General features: G+C 40.9%; 1 protein-coding gene across 5 annotated transcripts in view; it reads left to right on the forward strand.

Moving 5' to 3' along the window:
- The window catches only part of FAM135B (family with sequence similarity 135 member B), a 289,327-nt gene that overhangs the window by 127,384 nt on the left and 136,693 nt on the right, over nt 1-25,250 (forward strand). For all 5 annotated transcript variants that reach the window (XM_071553796.1, XM_071553792.1, XM_071553793.1 and 2 more), the window contains one exon: nt 2,160-2,255. In XM_071553796.1, the coding sequence (XP_071409897.1) occupies nt 2,179-2,255 (77 nt within the window). In that variant the 5' untranslated portion in view covers nt 2,160-2,178. The remainder of the gene's footprint in view (nt 1-2,159; nt 2,256-25,250) is intronic.

Here is a 25,250-nt window from a genome sequence, read left to right on the forward strand (position 1 = left end):
TTTTTTTCTTTTTCTTTTCTTCAGGGTAATTCTTTTATACTTGTTTTGAGAAGGTATTAAGCTTTAAAAATAAAATGTAAATACAGTGAAGACCTGTGTGTGTTTTTTTCTTTTACCCTTAACCTCACATCACATTTTTTATCTTTGACAATATTGGTACTGCTCTGAACTGGCTGGTCATCCATTCACCCCTCTCCTCTTTACACTGGTGTCTTCAAAAGCATGGAGTTTCCTTTGATCCTGAGTTTTTGGTCTAGGGAAATATGCCTCAGCACAACATGCAGATTTACTGCTAGAGGCAATTCTTATAATTAGCACTTTCCTCAAGGGTAAATACCTTATTAGATTATTGCTTTGTGGTGTTGTATGGTTTTCTCTTACTTTCCCACACAATCTGCTTTTTGACTCAGGCAAGACTATCACGCACAAAGACACACATAGCCCGGTGGATATGTGATATTCATGACTTATAAACTGTATACAACCTCTTAATCTGTGCAGAAAAGCAAAAGGAGAAAGTATTGGTTTCATTCCTGTGGAAATGGGAGAGAAAAAAAAAAAAGAATAGTTCTTTGGTAAGTAATAGAGTTTGAATATACCTTCACTGCACCTAAATCATGGCCTGACACAAGCTAATGTAGAGCTCCTTAGCTCGTAGGTGTATCAGACATGTAGCTTAGGAATTGTGCTTTTCTTTCTCACAGTTATAGACATGTATTACATATATTTTACCACCCATTCTTGTCATTCTAAAGTCATCATCTGCAATGTTAATTTTTGAGGATGGTGAATGAAAAATCAACAACTTTTTAACTCTGGAACGAGCTCTTTTTGAAAAACAGTAGTGCTCAAGAGGATAGCCAGAAAGAAAACTTAATTCAAAATAATCGGTGTAATAAGCCAGTCAGTTGGAAAATTACTAATCAGGAGTGAACCCCGAGACTTATGAGAAAGCTAAAGCTTAATGCTTATCTGAGAACTTTAGGTATCGAAATCCTCATCATTCCTGCTTCATTAGACAATGTGGTCAAATCTATGAGTGCCATGGAAATGATTGATTAGAATCTATAGAGAAGTTTTTTCGCTTTGCATCTGAGCTAGATGTTCTGTTAAAGCCCCGTATGTCTCAGCAAGGGAAATTGTGAAGAGCTTGGACATGGGTCTTCCTCAAAGATTGCACTTGGCTGCTGATATGATTGTGTTAATTAAATAAATTTTATCTCTATCCTCTCAATGATCCTATAGACAAATTCCAGACAGCCTGGGAGATTGCCAGAAGTAGACTTGCAGTGAGAAAAAGGGGAAATGATAAATAGAAAATTCTAAATCTGTCCTTGGCTTGCTTCTGCTATGATTAAGGAAAGGAAATGTTAAGGTTTTACACTAATGTATTAAATAGGGCTGGTTTGGAAACCTACTTTCATAAAGCTTCCTTGAGTAAGGCACAACCTCCCAAGGTCCCTTCCAACATGAATTATTCTATGATTCGATGAACATATGAGATGTTATCTGTAAATGGTTGTAATGCTTCAAAGTCTTGATCTGGCTGTTGTGGCCTATTAGGTGCAATGATTGTCAGCATTTTCCTTAGAAGAATCTCTTCCATTCATTAATTTTAAATTATTCATAATACCTCAGAAGTTTCCCTTCTGGGACATTATTTAAGTCATAGAACGGGGCAAAAGCGAGGGAATACTGAAGTCTGCTCTCATCTGTCTCGAGTTCCTGTCTTTTTGGCCCGTGCTTTTACAGAAATGAGCTTTTCTGATCCTGGATATCTGCCATTTCATAAAATGGGAAATAAAAAAATCAATTTCCCATACAAGAGCAGCAAGAGAGTTAATTAAAATTTGCTTTGAGATGCTTGCACTTATTAGTTATTTACTTTTTGCTTCTTATACTTTCCATAATATTATCATTCTGTCCTCAGGCTTAATTAGACTTCTTACCTCTCTTAATTACTGCTTTGATCTGGCTTTTAGCAAGTTTTCCTGAAGATGGAGCTAAATGATGCCATTGGAAAGATTCCAGTTGATATCAGTCAATTTCAAGCACTGTATGAACACTGAGATGCCAACTAAAATGTAGTAATCCGTTCATGGATTTGTTAAACAAAATAATTCATATGTTTATATTGTCTCTATATATTTGTTATTTAGGTGATGACCTGAAAAAATCATGTCTGAGGTCCAGGGAACGGTCGAGTTTTCTGTGGAGCTACTCAAATTCCATAATGTGGACCTCTTCCAGAGAGGGTGAGTTGATGTTTCCATTAATTTGCACCTGACAACAAAAGAGCAGCTTACAGAAAAGAGTTAAATTGCAAAACAGCTTATTTTCTGCCAAATGCAGTTATATTTCAAGCAATCTCTAGGGCAGAGAAGGATGTCATTGGGCTTTCATTGCTGTCAAGGAAGATCAATGTACATTACTTTCACTATAAAGTCAGACTGACTGACTTGTGTTTGCAATACAATGTTGTAATGGTCCAAATTGTTTTAAACCTCTGTTCAAAAATAAGTACAATAGCTGCTTTAAATGCTTCTGGACTCATTTTGAGTCTGTGGTAAATGATAGTTGCATTGAATTAAAATGAAAACATGTTCATTTTAGAGTCATAAATCTGATGGCTATATTCTTGTAATGAAATTTAGCTGAATACCACCATTTCAGAAGATGAATATTCATATTTGTCTAAAGTTCTCTTTCTGATGGCCACATTGATTTTTCATATCCCTAGAAGTTAGAAAAATGCGCACAGCTCTTATCTACTTAAAATTTTGCCTCTATTATTTTTTAAACACTCTTCCTAATAGTGTTTTATAACAAGCTAGTGGCTGTGAAGAAGCCTGACCAAGTGTGAGTTGTCACTCGGCTTGCATATTGGACCCCACAGGTCTTTTTCAGTGAAGAATCAAAATTAAATAAAGAAACACTTTTTGAGGAGAACAGGACACTCAGGCAGGTCCAAAGCATGTACTGCATGGACAACAGTGGGTCTAGTGGAGTATAATTTTCTTTCATCTGTGACTATTGTATAGTGAATACTGCATATTCTGTTTCAAGCATTAGCCTGGCACAGGGGTGACTCACAGATGATTTGTCTTTCTCATGCACCATTTCCTGCAAGAAAACCAGGGAATCATTTCAAGTATTGGGAGGGATTAGGTAGAACTGTTTTCATCTGTATACAGGCATCTTGTTATTTCCTTTTAATTTGATGAACTATGTGGAGAAGATGCTGGGAGGTTGAATGAAGGAAAAACAGCTTTATTTTGTTTTAACACCTGACATCTGTCATTCTGTTGCTGCCTTCAGGTGAATATCCACCAACTTTACGTTAGAAAGCATTCTGACTATGCCAAGTACTTGTGTCATACAGGAAAATTCATGAAGAAAACACCTTTGTGCATGAAGTGTTTCGCTTATCTGAGTTATAAAGAAAAGTCCCCTGTGTATTCTGGCCCTTATGATCACAGAAAGCAATCCAAGCTATAGATTTTTTTTCTTGACTTCTTGTGATTAGTGTAATATCTTTGATCTTCCTCACAATTGATTATCCACACCCATCTTTGGGTTCAGAAATGGTTTTGGACTTAGACAGTAGGATGTTCAGAGGTTAGCCAGAAATCTTCCCACATGTCATGTTACTGTGTGATGAACTGCCTGTTTTTTGTTGTATTGGTCTGCTTTTGCATTCACTAATTTCTGAAAAATGCTTTCTTTGGCTTTGACAGCCAGATCAAATCTCTGGTGTGGGGGTAAGCCTAGCGCTAACAGAGATAATATATTCAGCTGTCCCACTAATGAGTTCCTAATTACCTTTGCTTTTTTCCCACTTGTATTTACCTTGCTTTGCTGATTAATATTCTAAACACATGGTACTATAGATTATACTGCATTAATTTGTTTACAATAATTTTTCTTTCTATGTGTCCTGAATAGTATTACCTTTGCTTTCCTTCCATAGTTTTAACATTTGCATTTCCAGCAAAATCCTTGTGTTTCATATTTGCTGATCACTAACCTCTCGCAGGCTTCATCTGCTCAGCAGCCCCTATCACTGTAGCATGAAAGTATGAGGAAAAGGAGTAGGGTAGCTTGCCAAATTTCCTATTAACCTGGGCACACTTATTATTTTTCCCCCTATTGCCAATGTTGATATTCCCTATAGATACAGAGGTATCTTCAAATAACATGGTCTCCTGAGGTGAGAGGGTGGTAGAAGTATCAATGATGTATATTTTCTATTTTAACTATTGTTTTTTCTTCTTTGAGTGCCTTGAAAATTGAGTCAATATCCTTCTGTTCTGCTGAAGATCAAAAGGGTGATTTATGAAGGGTTGTCCATCAGAATAGCAGCAAAGTTGAAATTAATCTTAAGTTCTGTGGAAACCCAACATGCTATGTTTTTAACCTCAAGAGCATGAACATCAATGAAGAGTATTAATAATAATTTTTATCACCTAGTTTTCCTCTTAATATTTTGGTACAAAAGCAAAAATAAAAGTCATAATAAAAGAACTTATTATGTATCTCCAGAAATACAGAGCAGTTCTGCTCTGTATGCCTTACTGACATAAAGTTGAATTTTCTGGCTTGGAACCGGGTAAGTGTGCAAATTAAGGGCAGCATTTCCCAAAACACTTCTTGGCCAACTGTCCTAAAGACAGTGCCCTTTGGGAGACTATGGAAGTGCCAGCTGTGAGCCTTTTCCAGAAGAGCACTCCATTCAAATAAAGGAATGAATAAATCAGCAAGATTTATCAAGAAAATCCTGGAAGAATCAGCCCTTTTGGAGCCATCAGGTGATGGTTAATAATCAAACTTGATTAAGGACATGATCTGCTGGCTGTAAGCCACAGAGTCAAAATGCTTTAAAATGTTAGGCCACCAGTAATGGTCCTGTTCTATTTTTGATTGCATTGGATCCTGTTTTGAATTCTGTATGCACACACAGTTGCCACCTCTCCCTTTCTATAAGAAATGGAAGTGCCTTAATCTATTTGAACTGCACCTTGTGGTATTTTGAATCATGTTTTTTCACCTGTATGAATAGTTATTATTAAAACGTGACTGATACAAAATTCAGGATTTTTTTTTAATATTTGTCTGGTTATATGTTTCTGGCACATATATAACAGGAAGAGTTGGTAAATTAAGTGTTGCAAATAGTTCACTTTAGTCAGTTACTGTTAAAATTAGCTTCTGGAGCACAAATATAACAATGCCAATACTTACTGACATCGAAGGTTTAATGCTGTAGGTGATGCTATAGGGGAGGAAAACCCTTTCTTCGGTCAAACCAAAGGATTTTCAATGCTGTTTGATGCCAGAGTTCTAAAGGTTGAGTAATAAGTAATGCAATTTTTAGAAGGAAAAACATTTTTTGAGTTTTCCGTCCTTAATTCTTTCCATCGTGTGCTGCTTAATAACTGGTGACATTTTCACTAGTGAAATTAGCTAACTGATTCTGATTTTCCTTAATAGAGTAGGAAATAAAATTATCCCTGACTGCCAGAGATCAATTAATTGATTTGTCTGCTTCTGTCAGAAGCAATTTTTCTGCACTTTTTTCTTAAAGCTTTTCAGAATCTATTTGTATAAGCTAAAAAGTGAACCCCACAACAACTGCATTCAAAGGATAAGCTGGAGTCTGTGAGGGGATAGAGCACACAAAGAAAGTGAAATAGTGACTGACCAGTGCTAGGATTCTGGCAGTGATGTATTATCAAACTGGATCAAGGTGTAAGTCGTCAGTTACCAATCACAGGTCTGAATCAACTGTTTTTCAGTCTTTTCAGTTCTGGGCTGTAATTTGTAAGTGTCTGACACACTGCTGGTTTATCACTGTGAGGGGTGGTGGTGACTAAAAATAGTGGGAAAATGAAATCCAGTTTCTTCTAAAAGGAATGTAACATTGCTGTGGGGAAATGATCAGTGGTCTCAAGAGTTTGTAAAAGCCTACAAGGATCAGACCAAGGATCAATAGCATTCAGAGCTGCTGGAAACAAGATCTTCTACATTAATAGTCTAAACTTTTATGTGGCAAAACACCTCAGTTAACTACCAGATGGAGAGCAGGGCTTCAGTGCACTTAGCCATGGGCTCATTCCTTCAGAGACAAAGTGCAGCAGCTCCTTTCCTCAGCAAACTGGGGTTCAGCAATCCAGCAGGGCCTTTCTTATCAGACAGATACCTGAAAAATAGATATTGTACTCAGAGGTTCCCAGAGTCTTTGAAGTACAGTGTCAGAATATACTTAAAAAAACCCCAACAAACTATTTGAAAGTGTAGGACAGAGTTAAATTTTGTTATTTGTTCATAAAAATATGCATTTCTTCAGATTTCTCACCTGTAATGAAATACAAATTACTTTTGGACTGTAAATCTATGTCATTTTGAAAATAATTACCTAGTTCATTTATGATGCATGAATTCTCTTTAATATAAATGAAGTAAGAAGAAAAGGGGTAAAAATAAAAGGAAGAGGGCTTATAAGCAGGATGAAGAGATGTCTTTTAGGATTAATAGGTGTTGTCGCTTGGAACAGATATATTGACAGAACTGCCTTTTTTTTGGCATGATGACATATTACCTGTCCTTTAAGGCAGCATCAGATATCTTCCTCAAAAAAAAAATCCCCCAAACAAACGAACCAACCATAAAAAAACCAAACAAAAACCCCAAAAACTCTTCAGGAGTGACTCTTTACGTGGCCATGTAGTGATAGTTGAGAACTTGCTGCAATGAACTGACAATATTAATAGTAGTTTAGCGCAAACCCATACTTGTGAAAGTAACTGAAGTGCAGGTTTGCAGGAAGCTTAATATCAGTGTCCTGAAGTGTAGCAAACGTCCAGCTTCTGGAGAATCGTGTATGCTGAGTTACTGTCATGACAGCTGGTGAACAGTTTTCTTATTTAGTTAATTAGTATAGCCATCTTTAATTTTCAGACACCCTGTGTGTGCTGAAGAGAGGTGGGATCTCCTGTGCTAGTGGTAGGGGGCAAATGTTGAAACTAGAGTGGATCCTAAGATGTTAGACTGTCCCATGGGTGAAGAGCAGCATCACAACAAACTTCATTGGCGGCTAATTGAATAGTCAGTGGAGAGCTGGGTATGCTTTTATCTGAAAATTATCTCTTTTCTTCAAATAAGCAATAATGTGGTATTTGAGCTCAAACCATAGCAAATACTCTGATTTACCCAACCCTAAATACACTAAGTAACTGTTCTGTGTTCTTTGGCTGCTTACAAACAGCAGAGCAAGAGGCCACTCCAGCTTAACTATCATGCTGGCTAACAAAGGAAGTATCACAGAATTAGTTCAATCTAGATTCAGAAATAAGGGGCCTGGATAGGTAGTGCTCAAGACCTTGAGACAATTTTCCACTTGCTAGTTTGTGATTTCTTTTCACACACAGTTCCCAGCAATCATTAAGACAGAGTTAAATCCAGGCTTGTGCAATGTCACAGGCAAAAATCTGGGTAACATGGTTATTTAAAACAAACACATGTTGGAGAACCTAGAAGTGTTTTAGTAATTTGAGAGCTTATGAGAATTCCAAATGTCATCTTACCACTTCTCAACCCATATGGACAAGCTGCACCACTTGTTCTGCTCCCATTTGGGGCCCAAGTAGCACAGCAAGAGCTGACTGAATCATATGCTTAGAGAGTGTGCTCACTCTACTTCAGTCCCCCTTCACACATGGGACTGCAGCTGTTTTTTCTTGGTCATGAAGACTAGAATGATAATGAGCCATTAAACCAACTTATTTAAATGTACACACTGCACAACATTCAATAAATTGGCCTCTGTTTAGTCATGGGCATCAAGGGAAAAAATTTAAGTGTAATCTATTGAATCAATACACTAAGTTCCTAGCTATCTTTCTGAGTCTTGTCTTGTTAGAGTTGTCTCAGGTTTTCCCCATCTGTAGAAAATAAACAATTAGGATTTCAGAAAGATATTTTGAAGGATCAGTAGATGCTGTAAGGGGATTTCTGATCCAAAGATAAAAGGTGGTGATACTTATACAGAGAACACTTTGGAATAGATAGTCTGGCACCCAGTTGGAAAGTTTTGTACATATTAAAAAAATTCAGAAATCAAGAAGTAAGCATACAGACAGAGAAGGTACTCTGCTTGCTCCTGAAAGGCAAACATTAAAGTATATCATATAGACAGTGATAGCCAAGAGGAATGACACACAAACAGATGGGATCCACTCTCTCAGGAAATTAAACGCAAACTGTGGTGTTAAAGTCTTGGGTAAAAATATAGTCAAAAAGAAGAGAAAAAACTAAAATGAAACTTTGGGGATTTAGCCAGCTTTTAATGCGGATCAGCCATTAACCTGGAAGACAGCTCATTCTATCATCTATAACATTAAAAATTGACCATTATAAGATTTTCTTCAAAGGTCTTGATGTATAATTTGGCATTGCTATTACCATTTTTATGAATTCAATTAATAAAATCAAAATAATTCTATAAGCAGAGCTCTTAAATTTAAAGTATCATCCTCTGGAGTATCACAGAATGGCTTTGATCCCCTTTAGGAAAGTTAACTAAGTTTTAAGGTCTGCTAAGCAAATGTATTAATTTAATGGGCTAAATGTATGTATTTGAGGTGAATTTCTACTTTAACCAATAGACTTTATACATTAAGTGGTTGCTCTTCATTCATGGGTCTTCTAGAGGTAGCTGTGATCTTCATTTGTGCACTTGGGTTTAACTGTTTTACCCTCTTTCTGCTTTATGAATTGATGACACAAACCCCATAAATTCTTAGAATTGGGTGTCATTAAGTGCAGCATTGAAAATTGAGCTCCTCCAGGATGTGACACATTTGATGAGGGACTGGACACAATGACATCAAGACTTAAGGTGTAGAGAATTGCACACAGATGAGAAGCAGAACCTAATTTTATTTTGCAAACTGAATTTATCAGCTAAAATTCATTTTTTATGATAATCAAGTAAACCTTTTTTTTTTCTGCAAGCTAAACAGTGAGATAAATTATTGGAGACCACAGTGCTGGCAGTAAATCACTAAAACATAGTGCCTACTGCATGGGGTGAAACCGAGGGATGCAGACAGAAGCTGCACAGGGCTGTTTTTGTGCTGAGGAAGGCTGTGGTCACACATCCTAAAGCCACTGAATCATTCATGCTGGAAGAGAAGTGGTATGATTCCCAGCCCAATATCTGCTTAAAGCAGGACCAGTTCTTGAATTCAGACAACTTCTTCAACCTGACTTCTGTCCAGTCAGGTCCTGAAAACCTTCAAGGATAAAGATTTCCCAGCCTCTCTGAACAGCAAATTCCCGAGCTTGAGTATAATCATAGGATTTTTTTTTTCCCTTGCAACAAGAAACTGTAGGAAGGGACCAGGTGTAGCTGTTTTCCCAACAGCTTGTTCTGCATTTAAAGGTAAGATCTGCTGCTGGTGATTCTTCCAGGCTTTCTCTGGGGATATGCACAGTCTGCAACAATGTTTACTGTGCTGGTTTGAAGGTGAACCAGCAGGGGAAATGAACTCACCACGAGAGAGATTATAAGTCAGAGCTAAAATTTAATAATAATATTACAATAACAACACTGATACACAAGGGAAATTGCTTTCAACTCACAATACCCCAGCAGTATAACCCAGTGTCCTGGGGCACAAACCCAAGGGGGTTTGTTTGCCCTTGTGCTGAGACCCCTGTGGCTCCCCCAAGTCCAGAGCAAAAGGAAAAGAAAAACCTGTTGGTGCAGGCAAGGGCTGTGGTCTGGGCGAGAGCGGTGATCTCCTGCTGTCGAGGTCCTGCTGCTGCTCTGGATCCGACGAGAAGGTCCTGAGGTCTTCTTACCCACCACTTATGTACCCTCAGGGAGCACTCAGTCCCTCCCCCTGGGCGGGGACTCACACAATGGGTGATTAACTCTGGGAGCCAGGGGTTGTTGAGCTGTTGATGGCCCATTAGCAGCTCTGCCCCCCTCAGGCTGGGTGTGAAGTGATAATGGCTCCCTGGGCAGCTGCTGCTAATGGCCCATTGTCCTTGGGGAATGAATAGAGGGGGTGGAATACACAGGTTTGATCACCACCGCACAGGGTTAGCTGGTCCCTCCAGCTGAACTAGGACATTTACCAATACAGATAACTTCATTTGTCTCTATTAGTTGCTGTTTTCAAAGTGCTTTGGAGAGGAAAAGTGCCAGAAGAGCTACAAACACCAGAATCACTCTCACATGAAAACTTGGAGAATCACTTCCCATATCCTAAAAATTTGCACAGAAGAAACACAGGGGTTTTTGAAGCATCTCATTTTATTAGCAGAGCTTCTCATTCACTAATTTCTGGCATCCTGTCTTCTTTAGAATAATTGCAGTGACAGTCTATGCTGGTGCCATGTTTCTGTCTTGTTCTAGTTAATATCAGTGCTTTAAAAATGTGTCACTTCACTTGTTCTTAAGTAATAAAATGTTGCCACACATACACATAAACCCTTTCACAAGCCTGAGGGCTTTGACTTATTTCCCTAACACAGACATGCACAGAGCTGAGTGATTCCCAGCAGCAGACATGGGTCCATCTGTAACTCTGTGAATTAGGAACTCCAGGCAACATCTGAATTGTAACTCTCTATAAATATAAATCATGTTAGATGAAATTGAAGTGACTTTTTGACCTAATCCACTCAGAAAGTCATCAAAGCAGCAATGTAAATGTCACTTGGACTGTGAAACAAACAAACAAACAACACAGTAATTTCTCTCACTGTTATGTCCCTAATTTAGTGTCCCATGCACATCATTGTCAGAGATGAGGGAGTGTCCTAACATCCAGGAAATGTGGTTCAGCCTCATTTCCCTGTCTTACATTTGAAGAAATCCTCTCTCTTGGCAATACTGTGCACACACTTCATCCTGCTTTTGTAAGGTGCATTTTAATGTAACTGTTCCAAGCTGAAATAAGAGATCTATAACTGTTGCTATTTGTTCAAGTGAGTAGTGAGTTTGGGAAATTACTTGAGGTGGGCTTGAACAGCCTTTTAGCTCATCAACTATTATCTACAAACATGGAAGTAGAAATAATATCTCAGAAGATTGTTCTTTGTAGGGTACTATTACAAATGCTCAGATGCTGTGATAGTAGCAATGATATTGTGTATGGGAAAGGTTTGTTCCAAAGTGACTCTGACTTTTATTTTTCAGATATCTGTAAATTCAGTTTTTAAAACATCCCAAAGTCTAATTTTCAGAATGGGAAACTACTGTGCATCAGATCCTTTTAAGATGGTTTCTGCTGGCAACTCAAAGTCATTACTCTTTCTTGACACTTCATCCTTTAGAATTTCCTTAAGATAATAACTGGTTTTGTAACTGGATAGTTTAATTCTATGGATGCAATCAAACTATATGGTGTGTATGCTGCAGACAAGGTACACTCAAGATGCAATGGAAAAAGCAGTTGGCTTTTGTTCTTGCATTAATGGAGTTCAGTATATCGTGTGTCTGGATGGGAGGATCTGTTTTAGCACTTTAATTACTTAATGTTCTTGCTGCAGCAAAAGTGCATTAACAAATGCAGATAAATTTCTCCCATCAATCCATGTCCATTTTGTTACTGCAGAACATTCATTCATTTGTGGGGATAACATCTGCCAATAAAAGGTATTGCAAATAAAATGCAGCTGAAAAATGAACTGTTGTTTAGCAATCTCTTGTTCTTATTTGCCTTTGCATGATAAATCTTTATAATGTTACCTTGCAACAAATGAGAAGTCAGTTTATAATGTGACTGGAGTTATGTCTGCAACAAAACCCACTGTAAATACTGAGGAAGCTGTGGGGGTTTAATTATTTTTGGTGATCTTTTGTTGACCCCTTTCAAGTACTAGATATTTAAGGTTTAGATATTACCAGAACTCACTCTTCCTCCTCACAAGATAAAATTTGTGAAGCAGTGGAGAGAAAAAAGTTGATGTAGTAGACTGACTAGAGCATAAGGAAAGTGACTGGTTGTGAAGATTCTCAGATAAGAGCAGCCCTGACTTGTTCAACCACTGTATAAAGAAAGAAGGCTAACGCATAGAATCATAGAATGGTTTGGGTTGGAAGGGACCTTAAAAATCATTTAGTTCCAAACCTCCACTGTGAAAAGGGACACCTTCTACTAGATAAGGTTGTTTAAAGCCCCATCCAGCCTGGCCTTGAACAGTTCCAGGGATGGGGCATTCACAGTTTCTCTAGGCAAATGGTTACAGTGCCTCATGACCTTGTGGGTAAAAAATGTCTTCATAATACCTAATCCAAAACTCTCCCCTTTTATTTAAAATCCCTTGCCCTGCTACTATCTGACCACGTGAAAAGTCCCCCTCCCTCTTTTTTTACAACCCCCCTTTAGGTACTGGAAGTCTCTAGCGAGGTCTTCCTGGAACCTTCTTTTCCAAGGCTGAAAAGAATTTCTATTGTATTTTCTTGCCAGTAAAAAGTCATTAAGATTTGACCCCTTTCTCAGGTCCTAGTCCCTCTTTGGAATCAATACTTGAACTGTTGCTCTGCTTCTGAACTCTGCAGAAAGAACATGGTTGATGGTCAAACCTGTTTGACACCTGCAGATAGGAACTGTGCTTTTAGGATGGTCTAATCCAAAGATTAGCCTGGCATCTGATAGCATCCTATCATAGAATCATAGAATTGATTGGGTTGGAAAAGACCTCCAAGATCATTGAGTCCAACCCTTGGTCCAACTCTAGTCCATTTACTAGATCATGGCACTCAGCGCCACGTCCAATCTGCGTTTAAAAATCTCTAGGGATGGTGAATCCACCACCTCTCTGGGCAGCCCATTCCAATGCCTGATTACTCTCTCTGGAAAGAATTTTTTCTGATATCCAACTTAAATTTCCCCTGGCAGAGCTTAAGCCCGTGCCCCCTTGTCCTATTGCTGAGTGCCTGGGAGAAGAGACCAGCCCCCACCTGGCTATAACTTCCCTTCAGGTAGTTATAGACAGTGATGAGGTCACCTCTGAGCCTCCTCTTCTCCAGGCTAAACACCCCCAGCTCCCTCAGCCTCTCCCCACAGGACTTGTGCTCCAGTCCCTTCACCAGCCTTGTAGCTCTTCTCTGGACCTGCTCCAGCACCTCAATATCCTTTCTGAACTGACGGGCCCAGAACTGAACACAGCACTCAAGGTGTGGCCTCACCAACGCAGAGTACAGGGGAAGGATCACTTCCCTGGTCCTGCTGGTCACGCTATTTTTGATACAGGACAGGATCCCATTGGCCTTCTTGGCCACCTGGGCACACTGCTGGCTCATGTTGAGCTTCCTGTCAATTAGTACTCCAAGGTCCCTTTCTGCCTGCCTGCTCTCCAGCCACTCTGTGCCCAGCCTTGAGCGCTGCAGGGGCTTGTTGTGGGCAAAGTGCAGGACCCGGCAATTGGCCTTATTGAACTTCATCCCATTGGAATCAGCCCATCTCTCAAGTCTATCCAGATCCCTCTGCAGAGCCCTCCTGCCTTCCAGCAGATCGACACTCCCTCCCAACTTGGTGTCATCAGCAAATTTGCTGATGATGGACTCAAATCCCCTCATCTAAATCATCAATAAAGATGTTAAACAGGACTGGACCCAATACAGACCCCTGAGGAACACTACTGGTGACTGGCCGCCAGCTGGATGCAGCTCCGTTCACCAGCACTCTCTGGGCCCGACCCTCCAGCCAGCTCTTAATCCAGGAGAGGGTACACTTGTCCAGGCCATGGGCTACCAGTTTTTCCAGGAGTATATTATGGGAGACAGTGTCAAAGGCCTTGCTGAAGTCCAGATAGACCACATCCACAGCCTTCCCCTCATCCACCAGGTGGGTCACCTGATTGTAAAAAGAGATCAGGTTGGTCAGACAGGACCTGCCCCTCCTAAACCCATGCTGGCTGGGTCTAATCCCTTGTCCACCCTGAAGGTGATGTGTGATTGCACTCAGGATGAACTGCTCCATAACCCTGCCAGGCACGGAGGTCAGGCTGACAGGCCTGTAGTTGCCAGGGTCCTGCTTGCAGCCCTTTTTGTAGATTGGGGTGACATTCGACAACCTCCAATCATCTGGGACCTCCCCAGAGAGCCAGGACTGTTGGAAGATGATGGAGAGCGGTTTGCCAAGCTCTTCTGCCAGTTCCTTCATCACACTGGGATGGATCCCATCTGGTCCCATAGACTTGTTAGGATCCAGCTGGCTCAGTAAGTCGGTCAATATTTCCTCCTGGAATACAGGAGGGCTATTCAGCTCCCTCTCCCTGTCTTCCAGCTCCAGAGGCCAGTTGTCTTGAGGGCCACCTGTCTTACTGGTGAAAACTGAGGCAAAGTAGGTGTTAAGTACCTCAGCCTTCTCCTCATCTTCCTTAACTATATTTCCCTTCAAGTCCAACAGAGAATGGAGGTTTTCCTTGCCCCTCCTTTTGTTATTAATGTATTTATAAAAGGACTTTTTGTTATCCCTAACTGAAATAGCCAAATTTACTTCAAATTCCACTTTTCTTTCCCTAATTTTTTTCCTGCATGACCTAGCTCTATCTGTAAATTCTTTGTAAGTAGCCAGCCCTTTTTTCCATAGTCTGTAAACTTTCTTTTTATCCCTGATTTCTTTCAGAATCTCCCTATTTAACCAAGCTGGCCGTCTTCCCCTCCGTCTGGCCTTTCGGCACACTGGGACAGCCTGTTGCTGTGCATTCAAAATTTCCTTCTTAAAACATGTCCATCCCTCCTGGACCCCCTTGCCTTTAAGGGTTGTTTCCCAGGGTATGCTCTGAATCAGTTTTTTGAATAGGCCAAAATCTGCTCTCTGGAAGTCCAAAGTAGAGGTTTTAATGGTGGCTCTCCTTACATCCCTGAGGACTGAAAATTCTATTATTTCATGGTCACTATGCCCCAGGCGACCTCCAACCACTACATCATCTACCAGCCCCTCTCTGTTTGTAAACAGCAGGTCTAGCAGGGCCTTCCCTCTGGTAGTCTCATTTACCAGTTGATGAAGGAAATTGTCCTCTATACACTCCAGGAACCTCCTTGACTATCTCTTCTCTGCAGTATGAAGCTCCCAGCAAATATCTGGCAAGTTAAAGTCACCCACAAGAACAAGGGCTGGAGATTTTGAGACATCTGCCAGCTGCTTGTAGAATAATTCATCTCCTTCATCATCCTGGTTGGGCAGTCTGTAACAGACTCTCACAAGGGTGTCAGCCTTGTTGTCCTTGCCCCTGATTCTGGCCCACAGGCACTCAACCTTGTCACTGCTGACCTCAACTTCAACAAAGTCAAGAGACTCTAACATATAAAGCCACCCCTCCACCTCTCCTTCCCTGCCTGTCTTTACTGAAGAGCTTGTAGCCTCCCATAGCAGCACTCCAGTCATGTGAGTCATCCCACCACGTTTCTGTGACAGCAACTATGTCATAGTTTTCCTGCTGCACTATGGCTTCCAGCTCCTCTTGTTTGTTTCCCATACTGCGTGCATTGGTGTACATGCACTTCAGCTGGGCCATTGATTTCATTCTCAACTCGGGCTCTATGCCCTTAAGCCTATCTCTGGAGAGCCCAGTTGCCGTCCCTTCCCCCTTCAAACCTAGTTTAAAGCCCTCCTAACTAACCCTGCCAACTTATGGTCTACAGTTCTTTTGCCCTTCCTAGATAAATGAAGCCCATCTGCTTTGACGAGACTGGGCAACACGGAGTTTGCCCCATGATCAAAAAACCCAAAATTTTGATGATAGCACCATCCCCTAAGCCACCTATTGGTAAGCTGGGCTTTCCTAAACCTCTCCTCATTCATCCCGGCTAGCACAGGAACTGAGGCAATTACTACCTGTGCTCCTGTCCCATGAAGTGATCGGGTCAGTGCCTTGAAATCTTTTTTAATTACTTTGGTACTCCTTTTATTAATGTCATCACTTCCAGCCTGCACAACCAACAGCAGGTAATAGTCTGAGGGTTGGATAAGCTTAGGAAGTCTTTTGGTAATATCCCTCACCCTGGCCCCGGGAAGGCAGCAAACTTCCCTGTGGGACGGGTCTGGCCGACACAGAGGGCCCTGAGTTCCCCTCAGAAGGGAGTAACCGATTACAACAACCCTTCTCTTTTTCCTCTTACCTGTAGTTGTAACCCGTCTGGTAGACTGGGGATAACCAGAAGACCTTGTAGACAGATCCTCCTCCTGACTGTCCTCCAACAGACTGTCCGAGTCCAGGGTCATATACCTGTTTTTTAAGGGCACCCTGGCAGGTGAAAGGGGTCGAGAGGGGGTGTTTTTGCCTCTACGACCAGGCACCTGTTTCCATTCGCCCCCATCCCTATGGTCTGTTCTGTCAGCCTGATGGCAGGAGGGGCTGGGCTTCACCACCTCCTGCTGGGCTTTCTTTAGGAGTGGAAAGGGTGTGACTCCACCAGTCAATTTCCCTTTCACTCTCCCTTATGTTTCTGAGCCTATCCACCTCTTCCTTTAGCTCTGCCACCAGACCCAGCAAATCGTTCACCTGCTCACATCGTATGCAGGTGCTTCTCATACTGTCCTCTGGTAGTAGGTCAAGGCTCAAATAGTCTATGCAGCCAGAGGCCTGAGTGGCTGCATCCTTTTTAGAGGGTTCTGTCTGTATTGACACCCCTCTACTGGTAACAGGAGCAACAGCTTTCATTTTTTTGGGAGGCATGACTGCCTTGAGCTGTGGGGAAAGGTAGAGAAGAGAAACAAACAAACAGAGAAAAAGAAAAAAAAAAAGGCCGCAGAAATACCTAGGCTTATGCCCTGTCTGTTCACCCTGCCTGTGCAAACTGCCGTGCCACGCCCTCACTGACGTGCCATGCCCCTGTTTGCCTGCTCCTGTTCGCCATGATCCAGGTCGCTTGCGCTCCCTAGAGATGTTTTTAAAGCCTTCTCACTCTCCTGCTAAGGAGCAAGCCATGCCTCCAACTCCCCTCTGAGTCGCCTGCTGATAGCTGAAGGAGCAGCAAACAAAGCCTGCCAGGGAATATTTCTAACGATTCTCTCCTAGCTAAATTACCAAGGTACGAAATTCACTGAATTCAGGCGCTGAAAGTCCTGGCGAAGATTAACGATAGTAGCAAAACTGTTAAAGAGAGCCAGTGAGGCTTTAGATCTCTAAGGTAGACAGCAAATCTACTTGGTTGGAAAGAAAAAGAATTAACAGTCATCAGTATTCATCCACAGTCTTTTGGTGCTCCCGATGCAAAGAGAATATTCTTAATATTAGGCTGTTGCCAGAATTTTTTATTTATGTTAAATTAACATTTATTCCACCATGATGAAACACCAAGTTTACAGATTGAGGCACCCCTTGAGATTGCCTTTAGACTTGCCTGTGTGTGGTAGAGGTTTGAGCAGTCCTGGCTCCTTATGGAGATCCTTATATGTGTGATAAAAGAATTCATATATCTGTCCATAATAACTTAAATTCTGGTGTGAAGGTCCACATCCAGCTGAGTCTGATGGTATTTAGTGTTATCAGGCCAAATGTTTAGGTGCTTTGGTTTTCAGAGTGAAATTCACAAGTCCAGTTTATTTGATGTATAGTGAGTGGATGGAACAAGTTAGGTGAGTTGTATTCTGTACACTAATGTACATGCCAAGTACAGATGGAAAATCACAGTCCTGGTCCTGTTGGCCACGCTAATTTTGATACAGTCCAGGATGCTAAAGGCCTCATTTTTTTATTCTTCATTCTGGTAATGCTTTGTATACAATGCTGATTTAAATGCAATTGATATTTTTATTGAATGAAAAGAGGAACAGCCTCAGCAGGAATGAAAGCAAAACCAGACAGAAAGGACAGCAAAGAAAATACACATGGGAGGCAACTGTAATTTGCTGAACAGAGAAAGTGTAGCAGTGCTCTCTCCTCTCTAAGGAGTTTGCACAAACCTTGACTGAGCAGATGTGATACTTCAACAAAGGGTTCCACATTGCTCCCTATAGCCCCCTCCTAGGCACGCTGCCAAGTCACATCCTGGAGGATGCTCTGAGATGTGTAGGAAAATGGCTAATAGGATGCACTCAGAGTGTAGTGACCAGTGGTTGCTGTTCTGGCTGGCAACTTGTGACAAGTGGGGTCCTCCAGGGACTGACACTTGGCCCCACACCAGTCATCATCTTCATAAGTGGTCTGGATGATCACAGTTCATTCTGTGATTCTATGATTGATAGCACCCACACTAATTTTGCTGATCACACCATGCTGGTGGTGAGGTGGACATGTCAGATGGGAGAGACATCTTACAGAGAGACCTGAACAAGCTGGAACTGTGGGCAGCAGCAGCTGCATGAATTTTAGCAAAGACAAGTGCAGGCTCCTGCCCTGGAAGGACATAACCAAAGGGCCCAGTACAGGCTGAGACCTGTGTATCTGGGGAACACCCTTGCTGAAAGGGGCCTGAAAGGAGTCAGCTGTGCCCTGCTGCAGCAACAAAAGCAGGTTGGATCCTGGGCTGCATCTGCAGGACCATTACCAGCAGAGAGAGATGTGATCTACTCTAGGCAGCACTTGTCAGGCACAGCTGTTCCCCACAGTTCAAGAAAGACACACAGACTGGAGAGGGTCCAAAGGAGTGCCTTGAATGTGACCAAAGCAGGACTGGAGAACTAGAACTGTGAGGAATGATGGAAGGAGATCTCTTCTGACTGAAAGTCTTATTTTCCTGGAGAAGGGAAAGCTTAGGTGGTATCTCATCACTGTATTCCAGTGCTTACAGAGGGGCTTACACGGAGGACAGACTGTCTCTTCACGAGGACCCACTTGGCGAAGACAAAGGACAGTGGTTACAATTTACACCAGAAGAGGTTACGTTCTTTCATAAGAAAGACAGTTTTTACAGTGAGAATAATCATTCACTGGAACAACCTCTGCAGAGTCATGGTACAATCCCCATCTGTAGGGGTTGTTGAGATGTGACTAGGATCTCATCTTGGCTCCGATTCCCATGAAAGACTATATTGGGTGATCTTTTCAGGTCCCTACCATACTAGGGTAGTCTCTGATTCTATGACACTATAAAGAGTACCTGATTTGTGGATCGTGGTGGAAGATAAGTGTGGGTTTCACTTCTAGCTGTTTTGGAAATACCAGGAGCAGATTTGCAAGCAACTTGGAGACTCAACTGGTGTAAAGCTAAGCAGCTACAGACTCTTGGCTTTTCCAGGATTCTGTAGAAGCTCACATGGACACATCATTTGTCTCTACTGCTGTGCTGTTCAGTACTGCTCTGGTTCTATTTTGTCTTCTGTAAATTATTTCTCCTGGGAGAAAATTTCTGAAACACAAGGTTTGTATGAATTCTTATATTATTAATATTAATATTTTTAGGATTAGCTCAAAAATGAGGTCACAGCTTTAGCACAGAGGACAGATTCATAATACAATTGGGAATGAAAACTCTCTTCACCTCTGTATAGATTTTCTGCAAAGGAGTGAGGACTCATATTGACAAAAACATTGTGAGGAGGTTGCGAGGTAGTTGTTAGTGCTGAATCCATTCTGCAGAAAATGGGATTTCCATCTCCAGTGCTGTCAGCCTTGTGCTAGTACTGAGTGTACTTTCAGAAGAGAGTATTCATCATTCTTGGAAGAGGGGGAAATGTCCCTTCAGTGCTGCCAACACTTCAGTGAGAAAAATAGGTGAATTTTGGTAAGATCAGACATTTAGTGATTAGTTTTATTTGTGAGGAGTGAGTGGGTGGAAATAGAGATGACCCATTTTCTGAGAAAGATTAGCAAATAAAATGTAATCCATAAAGTAAGAATAAGGACAATGAGAAGAAAGGGAGAAGGATGATTTGCTTGGGATGCACTGATTTGGTCATTCCCGATCTTGATGTGGGAGAAAAGTGCCTGTGTCTGACAGTCTGGAGTCTCTTCATCTACTCATTCAACTTTTCAGTTTCTAGATTTATCTCTTGAAACAATGCTTGTGGGAAAAGGAAAGCTGAGTGGTCTCTGTAATCAAGGGTATCAAGTCTCCCTGTGTAGGCATTGGAATCCTGCACTGCAGGGAGGCTCTGCAGAGAAAGGCCAGGGCTGCACCTGCCAGACACAGTTCCAGGAGCGAGGAGGTGGAGGAGCTGGGAATGTGGGAGTAAGGCTGGAACTGGGAAAAAGCCAGGGAGAGAAGTCAGGAATCAAAAATGTGTGGCTTGCTGAGCCTTGGGAAAAGGAGTTGATGCAGAGAAGGTTGTTTATTTTTGTTTATCAGCATCCTCTTCTACTTTAAAGTATGAATAAATTAATTTTCCCTTAACTACATCAGTTTTGCCTTGATAGTAACTGGTAAGTGGTCTCCTTGTCTTTATGTTGAGCCGAGAGCTTTTTATATTGCACTTTTTCCCTGCTTTCCTGTTGAGGCAGGGGAATGAGAGAGCTGCAGCTGACACAGGTCAACTCACAACATCCAGGTCCAACTTCACTGACCAAAGATGAGTGATGGTGGAAGTCCTGTGCTTTTCCTGCATTTCTAACTGCCACTTCAGCTACAATATCTGCTTTTTTTTTACTGATCAGATTATCTCTGTATTATTCTATTTGGTCTAATAAGTCTGCAATCTCTCTTTTTTCACAAATGCTTCCTGTTCTGCCTCTAACTATTCCTTTAGCACTTGATCAGAGCTGCCTTCTTTAGGTAGCCATGCCTTGTATCATCCAATTTAAACTGTAAAGCAAACATCTGAATCAGGTTACTGTACTGTGGCTGTGGTAATCTTTCTTTGTTTTCTTTTAATTCTCTTACCACTTTCTTAATTCTTTGTAGTTGTTGTCCCAGCTAGCTTGCAGTCTCTAAAACTTCAGTACCTCTGCTCTCCAATTCTTGCATTTGTGCTACCAGTTTCTCTACTTCTTTGTCACAGGCTGTAAATTCTTACTGTTTCATTCCTTTTCTAATAAAAACTTATTGTTTTCATACATCTTATATTTTATCTCTGCTTGCAAAAATTCTACCTTGTATTCTGCGCACATTCAGAAGGTTTTGATGTTACTGTTAAGTTTTAATTGTTTTTCCAGTTCCTTAACTTATTGCATCCCATTACATTTTCCTTTTTACTGTTTACTTATGCATTGATTGGCACTTGTTTTCAAGTTATTTTTCAAGGACTGGAATTTTCTTGCTTAGATATTCAAGCTCCAATAATTACTTAGCTAACTCCTGGTCTCTAAGCAGTTGTCCTCCATGTTCTACATCCTGTTTTTTCATTTGAGAGGACAAGTTTTAGTAGTTCTTTCCTGCTTGACACTGAAGCTCTAATTTGTCCTTTGTTAAAAATTTTACTTCCAGTACTAGACTGTAATTATAAAAGAAGCAGAGGGGTTACAGTTTTGTGGCATATTGTTTCCTTTTTATTGTCTTATGGAGTTGTACAGGACATGTGAAAGAGCAAACACCTGATATTTTGTACAAACAAGTAGTTTTCGCTCTATGTTCAAGTCTGGCACTGGAAAGTGTCCATATTTCCTAGCTGTCATTTGAGTGTTTTTTTCATGATTCTGTACTGAGATCTTTAGTATTTCAGAAAAGGGAATGAGGCTTTTTTTTTTCGTTAGTTGGTTTTGGGTTTTGTTTGGGTTTTTTGTGGGGTTCGGGGTTTTTTTTTGTTATATGTATGACATGGTCATGTCTTAATCTCTGTTTACATCTCATAGGAGTTACTCTCATAAATAAAGCTGCCTGTCTGAATCGGAACCTCATTTTGAGAAGAAATAGACCATTGCAATCCCTTCTTCTTTAACATGAGAAAATTGAGTTGTTATGAGTTCCAGGAATCAGCCTTCAAAAAAGAACAGGATTAAATTCCTCTCTGAAACACACCTGAGACACCTTAGGAAATGACTATCAGAGTTCAGGGAGTGTCTGGATGATGCTCTTTATCATATAGTTTAATTTTAGTTAGTCCTGTGAGGACCAGAGTCTGGTCTCAGTGATTCTTATGAGTCCCTTCCAACTATGATTGTATGACTTGAAAGAAAAATATCCAAAATATCCATGAACAAATGAAGTTTCACTCAGTAGAAACCACTGAAACATCTTCCTTTTAGTTCTGAGATAAATTTCTGTTTTCTGACCTTAAGAATTGAGCTGGACCCAGACAGAAATGCTGAACTGTCAGGATTTCTGACAGGTGTCTGGTTGGTATTTCTCTTTGCTGGGTTACTGATCAGCCACCACTGGGCTCAGTTTAATGCAGCTTTGCCTTGCCCTTAGGAATGCTCTGTGTGCTATTGCCAGATACTTCAACCTTGCACCTGCTGATGCACCTAAACAGCAGAGACCTCATGTGTTAGGTCAGTTATGTGAAGCAGAGACTGTAATACCAAATTCCTTTGGGAAGAAGAGGTGTCAAGTGCGAGTGAATTCCCCTTGGGCTCCTGTAAATGTCAGGCCTTGGTGGGAGTCACTTCTCAGCTGCAGTATAGTAATGAGGCTCCTCTCTTGTTCAGCCAGCCAGCCAGCCAGCCAGCAATGACTGAAATTGTGCCCAATGAAGGCTGATCAATAACAGATCAATGGCTGTCTGGGATCATGGACTGGGAGATCAGCCTGAAATTGCGAGATACAGGCATAGCCAAGGCAACTTGTCCTATTTGCATGACTCCGTGCCATCATAGGAAGTGTTCAACCTGGATGAGATTTACAGATATTTGAACTGACCAATACAGTGACAGCAGAATTTAGGGATCTTCTGGATGGACTAAGTAGCATAACTTGTCCTGAGATTGTGATTCCCTGTGTGTTACATCACAGTACATCTCCACTCATTTCCCTAAACTTCCTTCTTTTGTAATCTAGTTCAGGGCCAATGGCTAGAAGATACTCAGGTTTTATATTCATTTGGAATTATACAACTACCAGGCTGTGGATAAAGTGAAAGTGTTTTCCTAGTCTGCTGGATTAGACATATATTCATTTTCCCCAATCATTTTACATTTTTGTTTCAAGCTCACTTTGGCTTTCAATCTTCTGACAAGTTCTGAGATATGAAAAAAAAATCTACAATTTTTAAAGCAGTGGCCTCTGGGGAACCATTTTATGCCTATCATTTCATTTATCTCCTGTTTCCAGGAGTGAGATACAAAACAAAATGTAGTATAAATAACCACATCTCCAAACCTGTTTATCTATTTCACTCTACAAGCATTACAGAAGCACTTTAGAACTCTTAGGAGACATCATATTTGTCTTATTCTGGTGAAAAAAATGTAATACAAAAGTTTGAATTAATCTTCAGGAATATTCAGCTCATTTTTTATCTATTGAATGATCATCATAGTCTCTTGTTTGCACCCAGAACAGTTAAGGGTTAATTATCTCTCTAACATAATCAGAGAGTGAGTTCTCCCAGGTGCTTAAGTTAGAAGAGTACAAAACCTCTCTTCTCTAGTTCTTTGAATAATATGAGAACAGGTTGGAAAATGTTACTACTTGACTGTGAGAATAAATTAAGCTATGTTTTCAAGGTTTCCTATTGCCTTTGAGACAAGAATATAAGTGCTAATATCCTTATTGGGGTCTTATTTTTTTCTGCCCTTTCCTTTCACTGTCTCTTTTCCAACAATAAAGCACATTTCTATCATTTTACTCTCTGTTCACCATTCTACTGCCCACTCCTCTTCACCCCTGCTTTACTATGATAACTGAAAGGGAAGTAAAGGGCAAACTGCTTTAAGAGTATGAATATGAGACCAAATAAAAGACAGCAGTGCTATCTTGATGAGCATAAGAGGGCAAGAGCCCTCGAGGTGAGCATAAAAGAAGATGTAAAGAATTCTGGTTGGTGTAATTCTAAAAGAGGCACAGGGTTGCACAGACTGAAGCTTTCATGGAAAATGTCTACAGAGGAGAGATGATCTGATGAAACTACAAGAAGCTAGATGTATAAAAATGATCAAGGCTGTGGCTTACCTGGGTCCAAATGAAAGCCTTGTGTCAAAACATCAAGTGCCAAGTGTGGGCTCTCATTCAGCAATTCACTGAAATACAGAAGCACTCGTGTGAACACTAGAGCTCATTTGCCAGAAGTTGCTTATATCTTTTCCACTTTTACCCAAAGTACTCAGGTCTTGAGAGCTGCCAGCCCTAAATCCTGTACTTGGGATATAACTATCTGTGTTAGATCCTGGGATGTGCTGAACACCTTAAGAAAATGCTGGTATGCTTTTTGCTTGGGTTCCTTCAGAAGGAATCACACCAAGTATTTGCAGAACTAGACAGCATCTGTTTTTAATATTGCATTTTCTGACATAATTTTTTAAAAAGGAAACTAAAGGCATTGCCACACATTTAGAATGAAACAATTTCCTCTTATCTGTGTCTGCATGATGCAGCCTTCTTGCAGATGAGACGTTTGCTTTTGGCAGACCCACTATGTCTTTTACCATGAGATAATGGCTACATTACTTACTGTGCTGTGAGGAGGGTGTGGATTGCCCTCCTCACACTATTAATTTTAGACCTGCCTTCATCAAAAGTTAAAGAAGCCTGGGTGTGAGAATCATAGAAACTTGATGTGACAAATGGCTGTGGAGTCTGCACTGGAGTGCTGCAATTGTGTTTGACTAACCTGCTGTCACAGCATCTCTGGCATTGTGGAGGAAGCTGCCAGACAGACCTGACACCTTGTGCAATGTTTGTGTAAGACAGCACTGAGGGCTGAGGAAAGCCTTCCTATTCTACCTCTAATAGGTTCCAGTGTGAGTGTAAGATTCCCTAGGCTGTCCGAGGTGTTCTTCCTACTGTTAAAAAGGTGGGAAGGAATTGCTGACAGTGGGAATGATGATGGCTGCTGTGGAAAGCAGCATACTGCTTGCTGGTAGCTCTTGTGCCACATGCTCACTCCATTTTTTCTGGGCTATTCTAGACCCTGAGGTAAAGTTAGGTCAGAAAGGCTTCTGGAAATAATATTTAATAGAGAAAACATCTGGATCAGTGTTTGTAGATGCATGTGAAACATTTTGTGATCATGTTTTAGGGCTCCCTCATGCACATGGTATGGCGTATCCTGCTTGCTTAAACAGCAGTGTGATCATTTTTATCTATAGCCTGATTTATTTGTCTGGTTTTGATATTAGGTGTAACATTATCAGCTTTTTCTGTGCTCTCCTATTTGAACAGCTAAAGAACCCAGCTAAATACTTATATACAAAGAAGGAATGGATTCATGCAGTGCATTTCCATGTGACTCATGCACTTTATAGATCCATGAAAT

Source organism: Pithys albifrons, chromosome 4, assembly GCF_047495875.1.
Source record: "Pithys albifrons albifrons isolate INPA30051 chromosome 4, PitAlb_v1, whole genome shotgun sequence".
Taxonomy (NCBI): domain Eukaryota; kingdom Metazoa; phylum Chordata; class Aves; order Passeriformes; family Thamnophilidae; genus Pithys; species Pithys albifrons.